Source organism: Argiope bruennichi, chromosome 6, assembly GCF_947563725.1.
Source record: "Argiope bruennichi chromosome 6, qqArgBrue1.1, whole genome shotgun sequence".
Lineage (NCBI taxonomy): Eukaryota > Metazoa > Arthropoda > Arachnida > Araneae > Araneidae > Argiope > Argiope bruennichi.
Window position 1 is genome coordinate 66,134,550 of NC_079156.1, and position 22,500 is coordinate 66,157,049.

The window sequence follows — 22,500 nt, forward strand, 5'->3', positions numbered from 1 at the left end:
GGTATGAAAGGTATTAATATTTAATAAAGTTATTAAACTACATGCATCTTTAAGAAAGTCATTTTCCACTTCCTCATAAAAGTCGTTTTGTTTGATGGTTGTTGAAATGAAATGATCTAACATAAAATTTCGATAGAACTTGATTTGAAATATAGTCTACTTTTAATCCATAAAATTGTTTTTATAAATACAATTTGGATATGTAAAAAAGGAAAAAATATGTATACTGGATAAAAATGAATGCGCTAAGTTTTACACAAACGTTTATTCCTTTTACATTACAGCCAAAGCTCTATCATCTTTTTCTTAGTTTTTTTTCTTCAACATTTTCTACTGTTATTCGTCCTGTTCCAGTCCTAGTCCCACTGCTCGTTTTTGTCATCATTCGGAGGTCTAATTGCTGCTTTGTAATATACCTCTTTCGAGTGAATCCAGCTGTAAGTATTATCTAATAACATTGTATCTGAAAGATGAAGAATATAAAAATCAATGCAATGTGAATTAATGCAACATCGAGATTGTTAATTAAATACAAGGTGATCAAAATTAAAACACCCAATTCTGAGCTCTCTATACAGCGAACTATTCAGTGTAAAGGCTCTAAAATTGTTGAACATACAATTCAAGTCATGGGCAGATGAGTTATTCGAAAAAAAAGTTCCAGGAACACCGATAGATGGCGCTGTACAACAAAAAATACGCGGTAAAGACTCAAAATACACATTTGTAACACAATTTATTCGAACTTTTCAAGGGCCGCGGTGGCCTGGTGGTAAGGCCTCGGCTTCGGAACCGGAGGGTTTCAGGTTCGTGACCCGATTCCACCGAAGAACCATCGTGTAAGGGGGTCTGTTGCACGTTAAATCCGTCATGACCAAACGTCCTCCCGCTGGTGTGGTGTGGTGTGGAGAGGGGGTGCCAGCTCAGATGTCGTCCTCGTCATCTGACCGCGGTTCCAAATTACGAGGTCCGTCCCAAAATAGCCCTAGTGTTGCTTCAAACGGGACGTTAATATAACCAAACCAAACCAAATCGAACTTTTCAAACATTCAATCAAAGGACATTATCAATGCAAGAGAAACTGCTTAATATGGTTCCCTTCTTCCAGGTGTAAAATCTGCATTCTATGGACAGCTTGTTCAACTGTGGATCGTGATTGGTTGATTGAGATGCTTCTCACATGCAGAATGCTACTTTCTTTCAAATCTGCCGAATGTCAGCAGACGTCCACAATAAGCAACATTTTTTAAATATCCCCAAAGCCAAATATCACAGGGATAAATATGTGTAGAACGAGATGGTTAGGTTGCCGGAAGCGCACGACTAATTACTCTAACATTAGTAAAATGCTGCCGAAGATATTGCTGTACACAGAGTCCAATGTATGGAGGCGCTTCATCTTGCATAAAAGTAATTGAATTAAGACATAAGTGCTGTTGCATTTGGGATACTACAAAATTTTTTAGCATGTTTTGGTACCTGCTGGCCTTTGGGTAAATTCTCAAGTCAACGAAACGCTCGAACTGCAGCTGCAGCATTTCTTTTGTTTTCATAAAACAACTTCACTAGCAAAGCTCGAAGCCATCGCTGATAAGAATGACATTTTACAAGCTTTATCCCTTTTGTGCCTAGAACAGTAGCAGCAATTCAAGGATTTATGAAAATTTTTGTGATTACAGTGCGAAATTGCAGTTACAATGACAGTTTGAATTTCTTCACATTTTTATCTTCATCTTTATCATTTGAGTAATAGAAATTAGAATGAAAAAATTCCATATCGCATTTTTTTTGTGTGATTGTTTGCATCTTTTTGGCATTTTTCTATTATACAACGTCATCTATTGTTATTTCCTAAATTAATTTTTAAAAAAAGTGTAATCAGTCACTCCATGTCTTGAATAGTATTTTCAACAATTTTGGAGTCTTTACACTGAGTAGTTCTCTATATAGAGAGCTCAGAGTATGGGTGTTTTAATTTCGATCTTTTTATAATTTTTTATGGAGAAGATCTGTTAAAATTGAACCATCGACTAGTGATCGGTATCATAATACCTTAATTCTATTAAATCTCTGAACCATAATGTAGGCAACTAATATTGTAACGATATAAATAAGTTTATTGAATTATTTTGAGGGCAGAGCTACATGGTTGCAGTTAGAGAAAAAATATAATTGCGGAAAAATTGTTCCGGTGAGCGTATGGTGGGAAAAGTCCACCACGTTGGATAATAAGAAAATGTTGTTTTATTCTACGAAAAACACGAAGAATACGTGGCAAAAATACAAACGAGCTCACAAAAAGGAACGGTACTGTAAAAATTGCAAGAATAAAGTAAATCGAAAATAATCTCATTAAGAGTGACAGGTAGAGAGCTCGCATTATGATCAGCACTCCAAAGGAAGAATTCACTCGACGTACTGAGAACATCTGCTTAAATAGTCTCCAAGATAGAGTATTGACTCTCTAAAAGGATCTTTATATTTTGAGTTCTGATACAGATAATGCTGTAATTCTTGTATTTTCTAGAATTTTTATTTTTGTTTTCAAATTTTTCACTGAGACGTCAAACCCGGGATCATTGAATCAGTATCCATTCAAATGTCTGTAAAATTCCCTTCCCCAATATTATACAGACTGTGTAAAGAAGTAATATTACAAATTGGTAAAAATATTTTTATTTTGATTGTAATTAAGTATTTTTATAAAAAGCTAGTATATTTATAATTTTTTTAAATAATAAAAATGATATATATTGAATGAGAAAGCATTTCGTTACAATTTTCTACCACAGGTAATAAAAAAAAAGAATTATGTTATATGAATTCATTTTTGAAATCGTCACCAAATTGAAATGCTATTGTTATTCCAGTTTGGAGCCAATATTTATTACTACGATCGATAGAATTTGGCGTAGATAGCAGAATTTTTTTTCTCTATATTAACGATGAAAGACACAAAAAAGGCAACAAAACAAATATTGGTACCAAACACCAAAGTTATCGGTAGTTTGGCGATTTGACTCTCGAATTTATCACAGATCGCCAAATTCTGGTGACCTTAATCTTAAATCTTGGCCTCGAAAACAGAATAGTGCCAACATTATAGCTTAGAGTGATGAGGCAGTTTTTCCTAAATGACAGTAAGACTTCTCACAATTTAATTTTAAAAAATTGAATAATGTTACGCGAATTTTCTTTTGAAATCATCAGCAAATTGAAATACTGATATTGTTTCCATTTTGAGCCAACATTTACCACTAAGATTGATGGAATTTGGCGCAGATCGTGAAATTTTCTCTATCCTAATGATGAATGTTACAAAAATAGCAATGAAATGTTGGTACAAAATATCAGAGTTATCTATAGCTTGGCAATCTCTTTGACCAACATCATAGCTTAGTAGGGATAAGATGTCTTTTATCTGAAGAGCACTTTTTGGATAATATAAAGATAAAAATAGCACTTTTATGTACTTACATGTTCCCGTTTTTTCACATTTAAAGAGTCCTTTCTCAGTTTCAAAATTAGTGTCTATTCTCTGTTTGGGAATAAGTTCAACAATTTCAAAATTATCTCCTTTGAAATGCAAGGAAAAGTCAATGTCTCTGGATTTTACTTCGAATTCCCACTGGAGATTCGAATTTTCTTCTTTGACTTCGAAGCTGATCTCTTCTTTAGAGAAGGGTAAGATAGTCAACTTTTCACAGCCAACTCTCAATTTTTTCTTTTCGTTCGCCATGTAATATTTTTTAGGGATTGGCTCTCCATGTTTTACCTAGTGAAAAAAAATGCGGAACATAATTATTAAATAAATATTTTCTATGAAATTAGTTACATTACTTAATTCAAAAATTCAGGAATTGCGTAAAAGACTTTCCAAATGTAAATTAATTATACAATATCCTCCTGAAAAAGTGAAGTATAGAACTTTCTTGTCTAATCATGTGATTAATTGATCCAGACAGATTTTGTTCGTTTGAAAGATGTAAAGAGCATGCGTGTTGTTCGTGATTTGAGCTATTCAGAACTTTCTGTCTCGGTGAAAAAATATTGAATTTCGAACGGCATTCAAGTGCTTCACAGAATTTTGTGTGTAGCTTGAAAATTCTTTCACAGAGACTTTTCAAAAGATTACATTAGCTTATGGTGAAATGTCGATGGTTGAAATTGAGTTTAAGGATGGAAACGAGAGATTGTAAAACGATGAGAGATCAAAGCGGCTTTAATGTCAAACAGCTAATGACCAAACAGCCACTATCAAAGAAATTGTGAAAAATGTCTGCAAAAAATTGCTGATATAATTGCCGAGTTTGTTATCGTGAAAATCTTTATTATTTGGTAAGACGCCAGTGACAAGACCTTTGGAAAGTCAAATCAAGAATGGTCCATGATTATAATGCACAACAAGTCCTTTCTGATGTCAAAAAACAAACAGCAATCATATTACAGTAGTCTAACTTATTTTACTGATTTCAAGCCCTATGTTTTTTCTCGTATAAAGAATTGTTATAATAGTTAGTTATAAGTTAAAACAGTTTTCAAGTTTTAGAAATGTGCATCGGAAAAGGTACGGGAGAAAGTGACAAAAAGAGATCTGTAATTCTTATTTGCAATTTAATACGAACATTGATAAATATACGTAGTCACATATAACAATTACTTCGAAAAAGACAACACATGAACTTGTTCTCTTTGCATTCTGTTCTCCATAATGAAACAAAATCCGGAATTTTTTGGAGTATGTATACAAAATTACTCCAATTAAATTTCAATATTACCTTTGATTTGATATCTATGCCTTTATATCGTATTATATAAAATAATATCGGATCTTTTTTACTTGTTTAAGTTGCTTCAGTAAATTTTTTTACTCTATTAACTCAAGATTTTTCTGCACTATTACTGCGATGCTTTCATGGTATTGAATTTCTTATATTATTATTTTCACTGATATTTAAAATATTCAGAATTATGAAACTAGTGCATAATATCTCATGCTAAATAGGTAACATTTAAAATCGTAATTGTAATCGTAATAGAAAAAAAATTTTGCCCAGTTTATTTAAAGGTTTTCATCGTTTTTCAGAGTGAGGTTTTTTTTTCTATGAAATGCGATTATTTTTTTTCCTTTTGTCTTCTACAAAGGAAATCAAAAGGGAAAAGAAAGGTTTTGGACACTTACAATTTTTACTATAATTTTTTTTTCATTCTTACTCCTTTTTTTTAATATTTGCACATTATTGAGTGAGCACATACTTATGAAATCTTATAAAAAATATGTTCTTTTGATAATTTTATCACTGCATAAATCATCTAATTATTCATTTCTTAGGATTAAAAAGTCATCACTTCTCCTCATTTGAATAAATGTCCGACTAACTGTCTAAATTATCTTAAATTCTTGCTAATATCAAATTATTATTATTTCTTCATAAATTATTGTTCACTAACTTTTATAAAAGTTTCAATTTATTCAAAGGCTAAAATTCATAGAATTACTGACATTGGTCTGAAGATTTCCGAAAATGAATTGCACATTGAAGAAATTTTATTTTATAATCTTCACTGAAAACGATATTATTTGCTCATAATTTTAAAAGGTCTTAAGAAACTAATTCGTTTTTATTTTGCCTTTTATTAATGAAAAATAGGCTATTCCTTTTTGCATTGCTAACACTGTTGCACCAAGCACAATCATTTCATTGAAAGAGAGGCGGTAAAATGATTATAACCCTTGGATTGAGACAATTTAATTGATAGATAATTTGGGTATTAAAAAGTCATAGATTCAAATGTGTGAGAACATACGCATATATTCAAAATTTAATCGCAATGGAGCTCGAATTGTAGAATAAAAAGATTTTAAGTCGCAGAGATAACTAGAATCACCATGTTCTATACTTTGATCGAAACTAAGACTGAAATTCAGTGGAGTTGTCCGTCTTTTATAAATTTCACAATGGAACTTTCTAGAAACTTCCTCGTATCTCGTGAACCAAGCTTCGTTTAGTCGTTGCGCCTCGGATTTTCTAAAGGAGCATTTAATTTCCAATCTGATTGCCAAGAAAAATATCATCAAGTCGAAGTCGTCAAGTCATCAAGAAAAATATCATCAAATCAAAATCGTCAAGTCATCAAAAAAAATATCATCAAGTCAAAATCGTCAAGTCATCAAAAAAATATCGTCGAGTCAAAATCGTCCAGTCATTAAAAAAACTATCAGGAAGTCAAAATCGTCAAGTCATCAAAAAAAAAATATCATCAAGTCAAAATCGTCAAGTCATCAAAAAAATATCGTCGAGTCAAAATCGTCCAGTTATTAAAAAAAAACTATCAAAAAGTCAAAATCGTCAAGCAATCAAGAAAAATATTATCAAGTGAAAATCGTCAAGTCATCAAAAAAAATATATCATCAAGTCAAAATCGTCCAATCATTAAAAAACTATCAGGAAGTCAAAATCGTCAAGTTATCAAAAAAAAAAATATCATCAATTCAAAATCATCAAGTCATCAAAAAAAATATTAAGTCAAAATCGTCGATCCCTTACTGTTTGTATTTAAATTCTAAAGATATTCATGCCAAAATATTTGTTTCGAAGCCAGCAAAAAGGAAGAAGCATATATGATGAAATAAAATAATAAAATCTGAATAAGTAACTCACGATGGTTTTGCAGAGGGGGTTACCGTCCGGATCGGTTTTATTTCCTCCAAGGAACGCAGGCAAAACGTCTGCGTCGATAAATTTCAGGAGCTCTTCTTTCCAACCGTCTGAATGAAATGAAATAGCTCAAATAAATATTGTTTAATAATTCAAATAAATTTCAAATAGATACAGTTTCTATAAGGGTTGTGCAAATGAAAAGTGGACACTTGCGATTGCGTCAGAATGACTGCAGCTATAACAGCGCTACTGTACAGGGATATAAAGGGTGGTAGAAGGTGCGCATTGCATACGGTGTTCAACAGTAGAAACTGCTTCTGGTAGAGGAAATTGATCAAAAGTAAAATCTACAATAGAGGGATGCGTCCAAATCAGAAAAACGCGATGTCATACGATGTCTGATTATTCAATTTCTATGGACTTCGCTTGATTGATTTCCTGCCGCAAGGGAGTAATATCAATTCAACACAATACTGCAGTATATTCTGACGAAACTACAGAAAGCAAACAAAAGCAAACGACCAAGCCTTCTCACACAACAATGATCCAACAATGACAATGCACGCCCGCACCTCTCCCGTGAAATCCAGACGACCTTGAAAAATAATTCCGCTGGGAAGAAGCGGAAGAATTCCAGTCGTACATTGCGGATTTATCACCCTGTGACTTCCAAATCTTTGGGCCTCTTAAAAGAGCATTTCAGGAGACATGTTTCCATTCGGAGGACGAAGGAAGGAAGCTGTACAGGACTTCCTCAAGAATCAATTACCATCTTTCTACAGCAAAGTCATAGACCTGCTCCCTAAACGATGGCGCCTCTGTTGCAACGCCCATGACGATTTCTTTTGATTTACAATAAAAATAGTCTTTTCATTCAACTTGTTCACTTTTCATTTGAGCAACCCTTATAATAATCCACGCTGCTTTAATCGAGAAATTCGTTTTTAAAAGGGTTCTTAAATGTAAAGCCGTGATGATGAAAAAATCGTTTAAAACTCTGTACAAAGACAGATCACTTGATATAGCGCTAACAAATTTAGTATGTAGTTACTTTTTGAGAAGAACTTAATGAGAAAGGTTATTTTTAAAATTTTAATTAGGTTTTTATTTAGAAATTAACTGAACATTTTGTTTTCTCTAGAATAATGTAGCAATGCGTGATTGCACGAAAATTATTTTTAGATCACTTTAAAATTTCAAAAAGTAACTTTTCAATAATAATTAATTTTAATAATGCCATGTAATTTTAGTATTTTTTTAAAAAATGTTTGAAAGTATGTTTTATACCAATCCTTTTCACTGTTTCAGTGATTATGATTATTTTTACGAATTTTGCGACAATCATTAAATTTATTTTTTGTGTGCTCATTGCAATTGCACCAATAATATGATATATAAAGATAAACAAATAAATAATCCATTTGAATTATCAGCTTTGTCACTACATTCCTTTCGTTTCTGGTCCTATATCTGGAAGCAAATATAATGATTTGTTTTGGAGGTCCAATCAATAACTTAACCCATTAAAATACCTTTATGGACTTTTTTTATGGATTTTTTATAGCAAAATAAGACTGGATTATAAGCCTAAAACATTATCATGCTGCTGTGTTTAGGGCGATAGAATTGCATGAGCTTTAACTATATTATTTTGCCGTATGTAAAAAAGAGAAAATATTGTGATGGTTAAAAAAAAATCGAATTCAGAATAACAATTTTTGGAATTTTGTCTTTCTGCTTACGATAACACACTAACTCAATAATGCGTTGAACTGGATGGATGAGATATAGATCTGGTCTTTAGATCGAAACTGTAGATTTTTTATCACACTTTGAATGAAATCCATTCGCAGGAAGTATGTTTGTCCGGTTGTCTGAATATGAGTTACCACAAGAACTATAGAATTTAGAGACTTAGATGGAAAAGACAGTGCACAGATTCAGCATCTAAAATCTAGACCCACATTTTCATTTTAAACCAAATCCGAGAAGGTGCCGACAGTCTGTAACTATGTACTTTTGCATGCATATAACCGTTATAATTCAAAAATGCAATGACTATGTGGTGAAAGCTTATAAGCCAGTTAACAGCTACGCTTTGTGAGCAATTGCTTTTGTATTGTGGTCATGTTACTGGGCTGCGAGCAACAAGGTTCTATCCTCGCTCATACCAATTCGCTACATTGGTGACCTCGGACGATGAACCTTCAACCTTCGTACAGCTGTTGTGGCGCCACAGCAATTCAAAGTCGTCATACTCACTTGACGCAGCAACACAAAGCCATCAGACTCACTTGGCGCATCAGCAACAGCAACCACTCACCCACACACACTCGCCATAACGCTTGACACTACTCAAATGGGTACAGGCGCATTAGACTCAACAGCTAATAAATACATCACCACTCAACAGCATATCGTTCATCTCACCTCCGACTCACTGGAGGGAGAGCATATAACCGTTATAATTCAAGAATGCAATGACTATGTGGTGAAAGCTTATAAGCCAGTTAACAGCTACGCTTCGTGAGCAATTGCTTTTGTATTGTGGTCATATTACTGGGCTGCTAACCACAAGGTCCCAGGTTCTATCCTCGCTCATATCAATCCTCCACAACTAGAATAATTCGATTTTGATTTGTGATTCTATTACTAAAATTGTGATCCTGGATCGAATTTTAGTTTTAATTGATCATATAATGGTATCAATAAGGCGTATTCAATATTCTTTATTATACTAAGAGACATAAAACTTTATGTGTGAGGGTTTGAAAATAAAAATTTAAGCATCCTTGCTCAAGACCCCCAGTTTAAAGCAGGAAGGGGGAGGGGTAGCATTTTTTTCAGAGGATATGCGAGAATATTTCGGTGAAACTACTACCGCAGGTTTTATTACTTTTAAATCCTTTGCCTCTGATTATATATAAAATAAACAGCAGGACTGGTCTCCTTTATACTTTCTCGTCTACTCTCTAATAAACTTGTCATGCCAGAGAACGCCTGCATAACATTAACGCACAATAGTAACGAAATATTAATTTTTGGCCTGAATTTAACATTTTTACTGAATCTATCGTGTCATCCTTGGCGTGTTTTTTGGCGATTAATCACTGGCATGTCATTAATAATATCCTAAAATCGAATTTGTTCTTTAGATTTTTTTTTCTTTATAAAAATCCAATACTAAATTTGATATGTTTAAGTCATTGCGTTTTCTAATTATCACATTTACATGTTTCTGAAAGTACAGACAGACAGCGAGACAATCAAGCCTTTATTCGATTTGGCTCCAAATTTGTTAGGTGTCTATACTATAGATGTTAATTCTGTGTACGGAATCTTATCAGTCTTGCTGTCTTTGTATTGAAGGTACAGTGTTATCTTATATTCGAACATCCGTACAGACGGTCTTCCTCTGAACAGAGTTTACACAAAATTTGATAACAATTTGCAAATTTTATGTGATGACCATATACAAATTTCAAATGTCTAGCTCAAAGCGTTTTTGAGTTCTCTTTGTCACAGACAGACAGATCGACATTTTCCAAAAATGTGTTTTTCGAACAAAATCTCGAGCTCAAACTTTTTGTCGATTACTATACTTTCTCTATACTACGCATATGAGAAAGTAAAAATTGTTTAAAGATTATTGGGGTGCAAAAGGTTATTAAAAATGATTCAAAGATGCTTTCTTTCACTTGAAAAGCATGTTTATGTATGAACAAGTAAACTCTTTTCACGCACAGAAATCGCATAACTTCAGCCGTAATCAATAAAATAAATAGTAGTATATTACCTGCTCCGTAGATCCGTATTTTTTGAAGAACTGCAGCAGGAAGGACTTGCTTGAAAACTGCAAACATCCACACAAAATAAAAGGGAGCTGAAACAGGAAATTTAATTACGATGGTTTCTCTTAATTTTCAATCAGTTTATCAGTCAGACTATAACAGAAATAGAAAATTTCTTCTCATCTTCGAAGTAGCATATCCATTTAGAAAGTTATTCCGAAAATGAAACGTTTGCAAAAGTAAAATTCGTTTTCATCAGCCATTTAACTGGAAAAAGATTATTGTACTAACATAGAAATTACATGAATTGATGTCCAAAACTAAAATTATATTCAAATATATTCATGATTTGATTGTGTCATATTTATCCTAGATGTTATTTCGTCTGTATTGAATAGCAACTTGAAACTGGTGTCATACAAAATATGAAAAAAAAATATTTCTTTAGGTAAATGAATGGTATTTTGACTGCAATTGTATATGAAAGTGAATAGTTAATGCGCATGCTTAAATAAAACTTTAAAAATAATGCTTGCGCTCGAATCCTGGCTCACCAACTGATAACCAAGCTCTTAGAGATAGATGTATGCTTCCAATTAGGAACTTGTCTAGGCCATTTAAAGATTAAAATTTTTCTCGCTTGAGTCGGTGAAATGTACGGCTGAAAGAATTAAGAAGTCTAAGTTTTTATGCATATTCCCGGTTCTTATTAATTATTTGCAGAAAAAATATTCCTGGCTCACTGATATTTTGCGCCTCCCCCCCCCCAAAAAAAAACTATTTTGTGATTAAAATTTTTCGAGTTAAGAATCTTCGAATCTTCTTATTTTGACAATCAATGATCATATCAGTAGGAGAGTATGTTTATCAACTGACCGATCTTCCACGAAGCTCCAATTGAAATGGTCTAAAATTGCGTAAAACAATGGTATTCAAAGTTTCTTTATTTGGTCAATTTGGGTCATGGGAGAGGGAATATTTTTCATTTAAAATGTTATTTTGTCAGAAATATTTTACTAAATAACAGTAATGAAATACAGGAATCTAAAAATAACTTAAATTTTTTTTATGTATATTTATTGACTGAAGGAACATAATTACGTTATTTAAAGCATTTTAACTTTATATATATATATATGTATGTGTGTGTGTGTGTGTTTGCAAACACTTTTGCAGATGCGCGTCCGAAAAAAAAGAAACCTTTGAAATCTTAACTTCGTCATATTTTATACATAGGAGAGGCTATGATAAAGAGACGTCTATTTTACATCGCGATACAAGAGAAAAATGTCAGAAATTTTTCCTTTCAGTGATTTTATTATGATATTCTGATAGAGATTTCTTTGACACGTGTAGACTTAGCAAAAGGAATCTTAGGTATCTTGGTTTGGGTGATAGGGATTTTTATCTTTTCGTTCTTAGTATGGAAACCCCGGAATCAGCAATTTTATTAAGTGCGAGTTAAAAATAATTAAAAAGTCAGAATGGGTTTAAGAAATAATAGAACGTTTTAGAATTAAGTAAACACAGTCTAATTTAGTATAAAAATTAGGAAAGTAATTAGGATTAGGGCTTAAAATTAAATTAAGAAATATCATTATGTATTTTGTTATGAATTCGGGGTTCTTTCGATTTCTCAGTCAACTGAATAAACAGTCTTTAGTAACGAGTGCCAACTTTATTAGCATGAAGAATCAAATACTCAGACACGAATACGTAGACGAAGACACGCAATACACAGCAACACAATACAACAAACAATAGCCCACGAGTAGTAATCGTTAGTAATAATAACCATAGCACACAAAGCGACCAGAAAGAATTCAGCAGGAGGAGGGAATCTACGTAGCTACACTCTACGATCACTCCAAACGCCTGCAATTCCCCACTGTCTCCTAGATTCAGCTGTATCCAATTGCAAACTCACTACTTCACGACTGGCTACTCCATACACGACTCGATGCTGCTTCTATAATAAACCCCAAAATTCGGCACGCAGCTCAATTCGCCAAATGCTTGAGCTCCACGCAACGCTTGCGCTTCGCCGTTGACTCGCTATGTGACTCTAAACCGCTCAATGACTCTATACACGATTGTCTTTAGCTTAGATTGCCGCCTTTTATAGTTCCCAGAACAGGGTAGAGAACGTTCTGGAACAGTCAGGCATATATCGGTTCCTATTGGCTCTATCACCAAAATTCTGAAAGATTCCGTTATTATCTATTTTGTCGCTTAATTTGTCACCAAGTTTGTCGCCAAGCCCTGAGATCACTAATTTGGCATCCGATCGACATCCGATCCGATTTTTAATAGTTAAATATCAACTAGTGATATATTGATTTTGTTTTGTTAGTTTCGAATTTTGCATAATTACACTGTATGGTATTAAATATCAACTGATATTTATTAACTTAATTATGTATATTGTATCTTATTGTATGAAATGATATTTATTTGTACTTCAGTGGCGCAATTTTACTCATTCTATACGAAGAAAGTAATTTGAAACTAAAGTAATGAAAGTTTCTTACCATTGATGACCAATGCACATTTCAGTCTTTCAGGAAAATTGTCCACATAGCCCTTCAAAAAATATAAGCAATATTGAAGCGCTGAAAAATAGATTATTCGAAAATAAGAATTGTACTGTTTGATAGGGCAATAAAAAGGGGGTGGAGAAGAAAATAAACAAGGAAGGATTGCTTCTGGATAGTTTGACTTTCGCCCAACTTTTTATAAAAAAATTTTTTGCTAAAAGATATTTTTCATGATCTTAAATTGATTTTAGGGGTTTTGTATTATTTCAAACCATATCCGAAAACCAAAGAAGGTAGAAAGCACACACTAAGAAAAAAAATTTCAAAATTTTAATTAGATATTTAATTAAAATTTTGCATTTTTACACCTTTTTTCACCAATAACTTTGGAGTATAAAATTCCAAAAATGAAATACATCATTTTAAAATTTAAATAAATTAGCTTTTAATAAATTATTTTTTTTCAAAAAATCTATTCATTTTTTAAATAAATTTCTAAAATTATTTCTTATTTAATTTACAATAATATCTTATATTGTTTAAGTTCTGATTCGATGCACATTACGATGATATGGAATGTGAGTTTTTCTTACTAAAATTAAGAGTAAATTATTTTAAATAATATAAATATACACATACAGTGGTGGCCAAAAGTGTGGACATTTTTTGAAAGTTTCATGTTTTTCAACTTTGCGTGCTTGTAGAATATATTAATTTTCACTTAAATACAAATGTTTATATATCAAATTGAAGGTAATTTATTGTAGAATTTAATAACAAAAACAGTATTATAATATCTGTATTACAAAAAAAGTTACGCTCATTTTAGTAGAACAAACAAACACAAATCGTTTTGAATAATGACGTGTTTTGTAATAAAAGCGTACTAGCCAAACACAAACACTGTTCTGAGGACCCATCAAATGTCTGTAACTATAGTTTAGGTTATTTGGTATGTAAAATAGTTATTGTTGTGGAAATATTTTGCGGAATGATGCATACAAGTTCAATTAAATAGAGTATTGCTGTTTTTGAATATTTTAAGTCCTTTTTTCTAATTATACTAATTTTAAACAATGTCACCAACAAGAAGAACTGATTGGACATCTACAAAAAGAAGCCGAATTGACATAGTGAGAGAAATTGTCCTCTCTTATGCTGAAATTGCAAGACAAGTTGGTGGTTCAGTGACTTGTTCTGGTGTACGAAAGTTCTGTTTACGTTATGAAAAAACGAAATCAGTGGAAAATAAGGCCAAATCAGGCCGAAAAAAGTGCACAAGGGCTACTGCCGATAGAAAAATTAAACGGCTATGCCTTCAAGATAGAAAAATTTCATCAGATGCCATTAGATGTGAAATGAATGCAGCGGGTATTGCAGTAAGTTCAAGAACAATAAGAAGAAGGTTATCAGGATTTAGACTACAAGCTAGAATTCCAAGCAAAAAACCATATTTAAATAAAAAGCAACGTGAAAAACGAGTTAAGTGAAAAGAACACATTAAATGGTCAGAAAATCAATGAAAGCAAGTAATCTGGAGCGATGAGACTAAAATATCGCTCTTTGGTAGTGATGGTAGAAAATATGTGAGAAGTAGAGTAGGTGAAGGACTTCATCCTGATTGCATTGAAGCAACTATAAAAACTACAACAAATGCGATGATTTGGGCATGTATTTCTGCAGATAGTGTGGGCCGAATTCAAGTGATTGATGGCATCCTGAATGCCAAAAAATACATCAAAACTGTCCTGGAACCAAAATTGATACTTTCCATCAGGTATTTCTTCCCCAACAAATCACCATTTATTTTTCAGCAGAATTCAGCTCCATGCCACACAGCAAAAGTATGCAAAGCATGGTTTCAAAATAAAGGCATAGATGTATTACCATGGCCAAGAAACAGTCCTAATCTCAATCCAATTGAAAATTTGTGGCGACGTTTGAAAATTCTTGTACGAAAAAAACGTCCCTCCAATAAAAGACAACTTCTTGAATCTATAATTGATTCTTGACACCATGTGATTACGAAAGATGAACTCCAAACACTCGTTCACTCGATGAAAAGACGCTGTGAAGCTGTCTTAAAAAATAAGGGTTATCCTACTAAGTATTGCAAATCTAAGATAGATCTTACTAAAATGAGCGTTACTTTTTTTGTAATAGAGATATTGTAATACTGTTTTTGTTATTAAATTTTACATTAAATTACCTTCAATTTGATATATAAACATTTGTATTTAAGTGAAAATTAATATATTCTACAAGCACGCAAAGTTAAAAAACATGAAACTTTCAAAAAATGTCCACACTTTTGGCCACCACTGTATTAAGTATGAATATCACACGCTTCAAATATTATATACTGCGGTGTTATGCGTTTACAAGCTTTGAATATCCTTAAAAAAATTTTCTTATTTACATCCTTATACAAAATGTAGAGATTCTTTTGAATTAGGACAGTCGAGTATTTCAGGAAGAAATCATTTTCTTCATCATTCCATTCAAAATTTTCACAGATTTGTTAAAATCATGTAATCGTCCTGCATCTGCGCCGTGATGGTAACATGGCTGTAAGAAATTCATGGCTGGCCTTCACTCCCACATGTGGGTGCATTTGTTAACAAAGAGATAGGTATAAAATAGACATCTAGTCGAAATAATAAAGTTGTAATAAATACAAATGTAGGGCGCATTTTCTTCCTGATTGTTTTAAAAAAGCCGAGTCTAGCCCTTTTGAACGATTTTATTACTCAGAAGGTGATATAAAATAAACAAGGGGAATATGAAAACCGTTTATTCTAACCTCCGAAAGACCATAAAAAAAGAGAAGAGAAGAGAAGAAAAGGAATTTATTACAAAAGGTCTGCACAATCATGGTCCCTCTTTAACATAATCCCCACAAAGATTTAGGCATTTGTCATATCGTTGCATCAGATATCTGATATTCTTTCAGAAGAAAATTGCTACCAAAACTATATATAGGTCTTAATGCTACTAAGAATTTCATAAATTTGGAAGTTTTAACCTCCTAGAGTGCTCATTAATTAAGGGAAGAGATGAAAGTCACTCGGATCGCAAAACAACCTGCATTACGATGGAGCCCAACCGCTTACTTATTCCCAATAAAGGGGAACAATATATAATTGAAGTGAAAATAGTTCGACCCCACTCCATTCTAGTATCCACCAGAGAAGAGAGAATCTGCTTACTTATAAGGCAACTTCTCCCTTTCATAACTGATGTGCCCTAACGGTGTGATTGAAGAAAAAGTAAAATGACACAAATCTGGCACAACAGATTTCCTTCAAGCATGTAATCGAATGGTTAGAAAAAAAAACTGTAGGTTCTGGTATCCTAGACAACAAGATGGCCGATTAGCTTTCCAAGATCCCGAATTCGCAATATAAATGTTAAGACAGTCTTGCTTCAGATTCTTTTCCTCAAAGAATTGCCAAACTAATGAGGAGATTCAGAGGAATATTAAGACCCACCTCACGCCACTGGTGCCAGTGTTTTTTGATGAGGGGACAGAAAATTTGATCCACCGACATGACAAATGTGTGAATATTCATGGTTATTATGTTGAAAAGTAACCATACGCAAAAATAATTTTTTGTACTAAATTCATACTGTTTTCTAGATTTTTCTTTTTTATATATACTATCGGTGGTTGAAAAAAAAAACTCTTTAATCCTTTCTCATAATGTTGGCTTTCTTCCATTGCACCTTTATTTTAGCAAAATTAAGACAAACTGGGATTCACACAAAAGTGCAAATTTTTTTCGTGTCTGAAAATAAGGTGTGCCTCCATTACTGATATGTCTGCAATCGCTTGTTAAGAAGAAGCAAAATGTAACTAGATATGAAAGAAATCAACTCTTAAACTTTGATTCCGTTCATCTTCTAATTTACAAAAATAGATTCTTTTAAAATCACGTGATAGTTACGTCACATCCGCCAATCCATCAGTGTCAACAAACAATCTGATATTATTTAGTCATGTGATTATCGTAGTAATGTAATATTGTTTGATCTAATCTGTATTTTTTTTTTCAAATAATAGATTTAACATTTTTCAAAGAAATAAAGCATTTTGTGAGTGTCATTTGTATTTCTCCCCTAGTAATCAGAAATATTAAATTGAATCAAATTAAATAGGAAATGATATCACTAAGAAATTTTTTAAAAAAACTTACTTTTCATGTTGGTGGCAGTAGCGTAAGACAGATTTTCAAAATTAAATATCGGTAAGAAAATTTGTTTCTGAAGCTGAAAAGGATTTTTACAATAATGATTAGAATCAGTTATCCGTATCAAAAAATTTTAAAATTCTAAACAATGATATTATAACTAGAAGAAGTAAATAGAGAAAATAGACCTGTGAAGGGAAAAAATTAAATAATAAGATCATAATTAATAAATAAAAACAAAAATGGTCATTAAAAATGTGCACTCTTTCTGATTTCAAATAAATAGTTTTTTTTAATTTTATTAAAAGAATTTTCCACTGTTTATCGTTTTAAAAAGAAATTAAATTTTGCTTACAGTTTTAAAATCAGCTGAAGTTGTCTGCCCAAAAGTTTCTAGCGTATTCTCACAAAAAGATGTCATCCCTAAAATGCCTTACATGATGACTTACGGAAGTTGTCTCCCCAAAACTTTCTAGCCTATTCTCACAAAAAGATGTCATCCCTAAAATGCCTTACATGATGCCTTACGGAAGTTGTCTCCCCAAAACTTTCTAGCCTATTCTCACAAAAAGATGTCATCCCTAAAATGCCTTACATGATGCCTTACGGAAGTTGTCTTCCCAAAACTTTCTAGCGTATTCTCACAAAAAGATGTCATCCCTAAAATGCCTTACATGATGCCTTACGGAAGTTGTCTCCCCAAAACTTTATAGCCTATTCTCACAAAAAGATGTCATCCCTAAAATGCCTTACATGATGCCTTACGGAAGTTGTCTCCCCAAAACTTTCTAGCGTATTCTCACAAAAAGATGTCATCCCTAAAATGCCTTACATGATGCCTTACGGAAGTTGTCTTCCCAAAACTTTCTAGCGTATTCTCACAAAAAGATGTCATCCCTAAAATGCCTTACATGATGCCTTACGGAAGTTGTCTTCCCAAAACTTTCTAGCCTATTCTCACAAAAAGATGTCATCCCTAAAATGCCTTACATGATGCCTTACGGAAGTTGTCTTCCCAAAACTAGCATATTCTCACAAGAAGGTTTCATCCCTAAAATGCCTTACATGATACTGAAATGTTAAGTTTTGGCGTGAATTTAACATTCAGGCTGAATTTTCGTGTCATCTTAATCGAGTTTTTTGGTTATTTATCTCTAGCATGCGGTTAATAGTATCTAAAAACCGAATTTATGTTTTATGCGCGTTTCTATCAACCGATTGAAACAAAAATTTGACACAAAACTACACTTGTAGTCACAAAATCCCATACCAAATTTGATACATTAAAGTTGCTGCGTTTTTCAGTCACGGACAGACGGTCAAGGTCAAGACATTAAGATTTTGCTCAAAATTTGATGTGTCCTTTACAGATATTAAATCTGTGTACCGAATTTCCTCTATATAGCTTTATTCGTTTCGTAGTTATTGTGACAAATTATATTCGGACAAACGGACAGACAGACCTGCTCTGAGCGTATTTTTATCCAAATTTGATAGAGACCTACACATTTGAGATAAATACCGTATACCATGTTTCATCTGCCTAGATTGAAGCCTTTTTAGAGATACCTTAATAGAGACAGGCCGAGTTTTCCCAACTCAGGAATGTGTAAATCTCGAGTTCGAATTTTTTGACGATTACTGTACTTTCTCTGTACTACGTGTAAAAGAAAGGAAATACAATATACGTATCACTAAAAGAGCAGTAATGCATTTATCGTTTGGTCTTACTGCTTGCAACAGACAATAGAAGATGTTCATCCGCACCGAAACGGAATCCAATAAGGTGCGTTGCTTTTAGATAACTGCATCTAAGTTATAGGGTAAAAGTTCTTTGAAATCCTTAAAATGGGAAGGACGATGTTCTGTTACACAAACACACAAAAGAATACACATTCCAATACATTAACAACTGCTATTCCCTGCAGTTTTCCACAAACCACTGCTGGAAGTGTTTTAGTTCCATTTTGTCGCAAACGTGCCCTGCCCAAATACTATGGTTTGAAATCCTTAAAATGGGAAGGACGATGTTCTGTTACACAAACACACAAAAGAATACACATTCCAATACATTTAAAACTGCTATTCCCTGCAGTTTTCCACAAACCACTGCTGGAAGTGTTTTAGTTCCATTTTGTCGCAAACATGCCCTGCCCAAATACTATGGTTTGAAATCTTTAAAATGGGAAGGACGATGTTCTGTTACACAAACACACAAAAGAATACACATTCCAATACATTAACAACTGCTATTCCCTGCAGTTTTCCACAAACCACTGCTGGAAGTGTTTTAGTTCCATTTTGTCGCAAACATGCCCTGCCCAAATACTATGGTTTGAAATCTTTAAAATGGGAAGGACGATGTTCTGTTACACAAACACACAAAAGAATACACATTCCAATACATTAACAACTGCTATTCCCTGCAGTTTTCCACAAACCACTGCTGGAAGTGTTTTAGTTCCATTTTGTCGCAAACGTGCCCTGCCCAAATACTATGGTTTGAAATCCTTAAAATGGGAAGGACGATGTTCTGTTACACAAACACACAAAGGAATACACATTCCAATACATTAACAACTGCTATTCCCTGCAGTTTTCCACAAACCACTGCTGGAAGTGTTTTAGTTCCATTTTGTCGCAAACATGCCCTGCCCAAATACTATGGTTTGAAATCCTTAAAATGGGAAGGACGATGTTCTGTTACACAAACACACAAAGGAATACACATTCCAATACATTAACAACTGCTATTCCCTGCAGTTTTCCCCAAACCACTGCTGGAAGTGTTTTAGTTCCATTTTGTCGCAAACATGCCCTGCCCAAATACTATGGTTAAGGTGATTAGTTTGCTCTATAATTAACTATAGTTGCTTTTGCCTAATGGCATTTGTATATCAGTGCAGTAGATTCCTTTTCTCTGATTTTCTTTCTAATTTACATAGGAGATAAATTTCTCTTGGGTAAATTACTTTTGCTCAATGATATCTGTAATTAAGTGGTGACAAATCTTTTTCTTCTTTCTGTTTTCATCTTTTTTCAGATAATATGTGTGTTTCATTAAGAAAAGTTGCTACACTCTATACTCAGGGAGCTTTCTTTTCTATTATTCCGCGAATGTAGACCTGTTATGTTGGAGATGTAGATATGGGGTTGGAAGGTGTATATCCTGCGTGGGTATTTTACTCATTCTGTAATTGTTGCAGTTGCATTTGCCGACTTTGCATTACTGGATCTTGGCCTGTTTTTGAGTAGACTTTCCCTGCCAGAACATTGTATATTATTTATGAATTATCCGTTAATGTTAATTATTAATTTTCCAGTCAAAGCAATCATGAAGCCTGAACTCTCCATGTTGTTAAAGCCTACAAAGGTAATTAACAATTGTCTCTCCGGAAAAAAAAACCCTCGGAAACTCGTTTTTGTTTTCAAACGCATGTAATTTTACTGAATGATCATGAAAATTTCTACTTCATTTATGAAAAAAAAAATCCTGTCTTTAAAGTCATTGGAACTTATCATTTAAAAGGAAATAATACCTTTTCGTTCCGTTTCCGAAGTTCCTGGAAATCTTGTTCGATACGATAAGAAAAATACTTCAGACAGTCCTGCTTTTTGGCACAATTCCATAAACCTTGAAGAAATAAAAACTATTATTACCAATTCAATATGATATTAACATCTGAAATATGTCCCAAAGCGTGAAAATTCTCGTTTAAATTTTAGTAAACTTAAATATGTTGCCCTTTTATGTTATGCTGGTTATGAGAAGCTTCTGATTTGGTGATTAGTTTTCTCTACCTTCATAATCAAGTAATGATGTAGGGCTGAGTTACCCTCTGCCGATAACGCGACATACCGTTTTCGAAAGCAAGTTTTACCGCGATTGGTACAACCTCGTTTCTTAAAGGATTGGCTTTGATTTGTAGGAGGTTGTACCGCTTATGTATTGACAAAGTTAAGCTATACGAGTGCTAATATTGATAGTTCTTATAAATTTAGCTTTGTTGTACTCATAAAACTGAGAGGTTAACAATTTCTTTGGCAACACGGGAGTTTGGCTCATTGAAGACTTGGTATATAATATGTATGACCTTGGCTTTGGGAGGATTGAACAATAATCAATATGACTTTTCCCTTGATCTGTATAGATCATTATCATATGCCATATATGATCTTTTTTTTAAACTGTGCCAGGCACAAGGCTTCAAACACGCATACCCCTCAAATTTTTTGTGAAATCGCTTCTCACATGACTATCCTATGTCTAAGACAACATTCTGTCTCTAGTTCATGCTATACGAGCTCTAATATAGGATGGTTCTTATAAGTTTAACGTTGTGCATTTATAAAAGTGAGAAGTTACACAGTTTTTCTATCAACATGAGAACTTGGCTCATTGAAGACTTGCTTTATAATCTATAGGACCTTGATTTTGATTTGAAAGTACGATTGACATATAATCATATGACTTTGTTACTGATCTGTACATATCATTATCAAGTGCTATATACGCTGAGTCTCCAAATTAGTGTGACCACCTGACAGTTTTATGCAAAATGAGTCATTGCGTCGCAGTGTTGCCTCTAGAGGGCGAGATAGCTACAAAAAGGGAATGCAAGGCAAGTGAACATCAATTGCACTGTGCTACGCGCAAAGATAAGGGCAAAAAACATGACTTAACTGAGTTGTAGGCTCTCGAAGCGTCGGAACCAGTATCAGTAAAACGGCTGTTCTTGTGAAATGTTCGAGAGCAGTAGTTATTAATGTATACAGAGACTACCGAACAGAAAACTGAGTCTCAACGTCAGACTTGTAGTCTTCACAGACTACTGAATACTCGAACTGAAAGGAAACTTGTCAGAGTTGTTCACTCCAACAGAAGAGCAACAGTGCATCAAATAGCGGAGAATCTTAATGAAGGAGCAACTGCGAACGTCTCTGAACGAATTGTGCGGCGCACATTACACCGTATAGGCTATGGGAGCCGATGACCTGTTCGAACGCCTCTGCTGTCACCCTTGAACAAGAGCAGACTACTCCAGTTAGCAAAGGCGCATCAGGATTGGACAGTAGATGACTGGAAAAGGGTCATGTGGTCTGATGAATCGCATTTTCAATTACAGGTAGGGTTCGGATATGGCGAAAACAGCACGAAAGCATGGACCCCAATTGCATTGCCAAAATACTTCAAGCTAGTGGAGGCAATATTAAGGTTTGGGGAATGTTTTCTTGGCATTGCATGGGTCCTTTGATTACTGTGGAACAATGTCTGAATACCCAAGGGTATTTAAGTGTTATCGTAGATTAAGTACATCCT

The 22,500-nt window shown here is 33.5% G+C and overlaps 1 protein-coding gene across 4 annotated transcripts in view; it reads right to left on the reverse strand.

Annotated features, from left to right (window-relative positions):
• Positions 1-252: 252 nt before the first annotated feature.
• Positions 253-22,500, reverse strand: part of LOC129971050 (retinal-binding protein-like) — a 65,802-nt gene continuing 43,554 nt past the window's right edge. For all 4 annotated transcript variants that reach the window (XM_056084519.1, XM_056084517.1, XM_056084520.1 and 1 more), the window contains 7 exons: positions 20,720-20,814; positions 17,187-17,259; positions 12,985-13,065; positions 10,459-10,545; positions 6,663-6,769; positions 3,478-3,775; positions 253-463 (listed from right to left, as the gene is read on the reverse strand). In XM_056084519.1, coding sequence (XP_055940494.1) covers positions 357-463; positions 3,478-3,775; positions 6,663-6,769; positions 10,459-10,545; positions 12,985-13,065; positions 17,187-17,259; positions 20,720-20,814 — 848 coding nt within the window. In that variant the 3' untranslated portion in view covers positions 253-356. The remainder of the gene's footprint in view (positions 464-3,477; positions 3,776-6,662; positions 6,770-10,458; positions 10,546-12,984; positions 13,066-17,186; positions 17,260-20,719; positions 20,815-22,500) is intronic.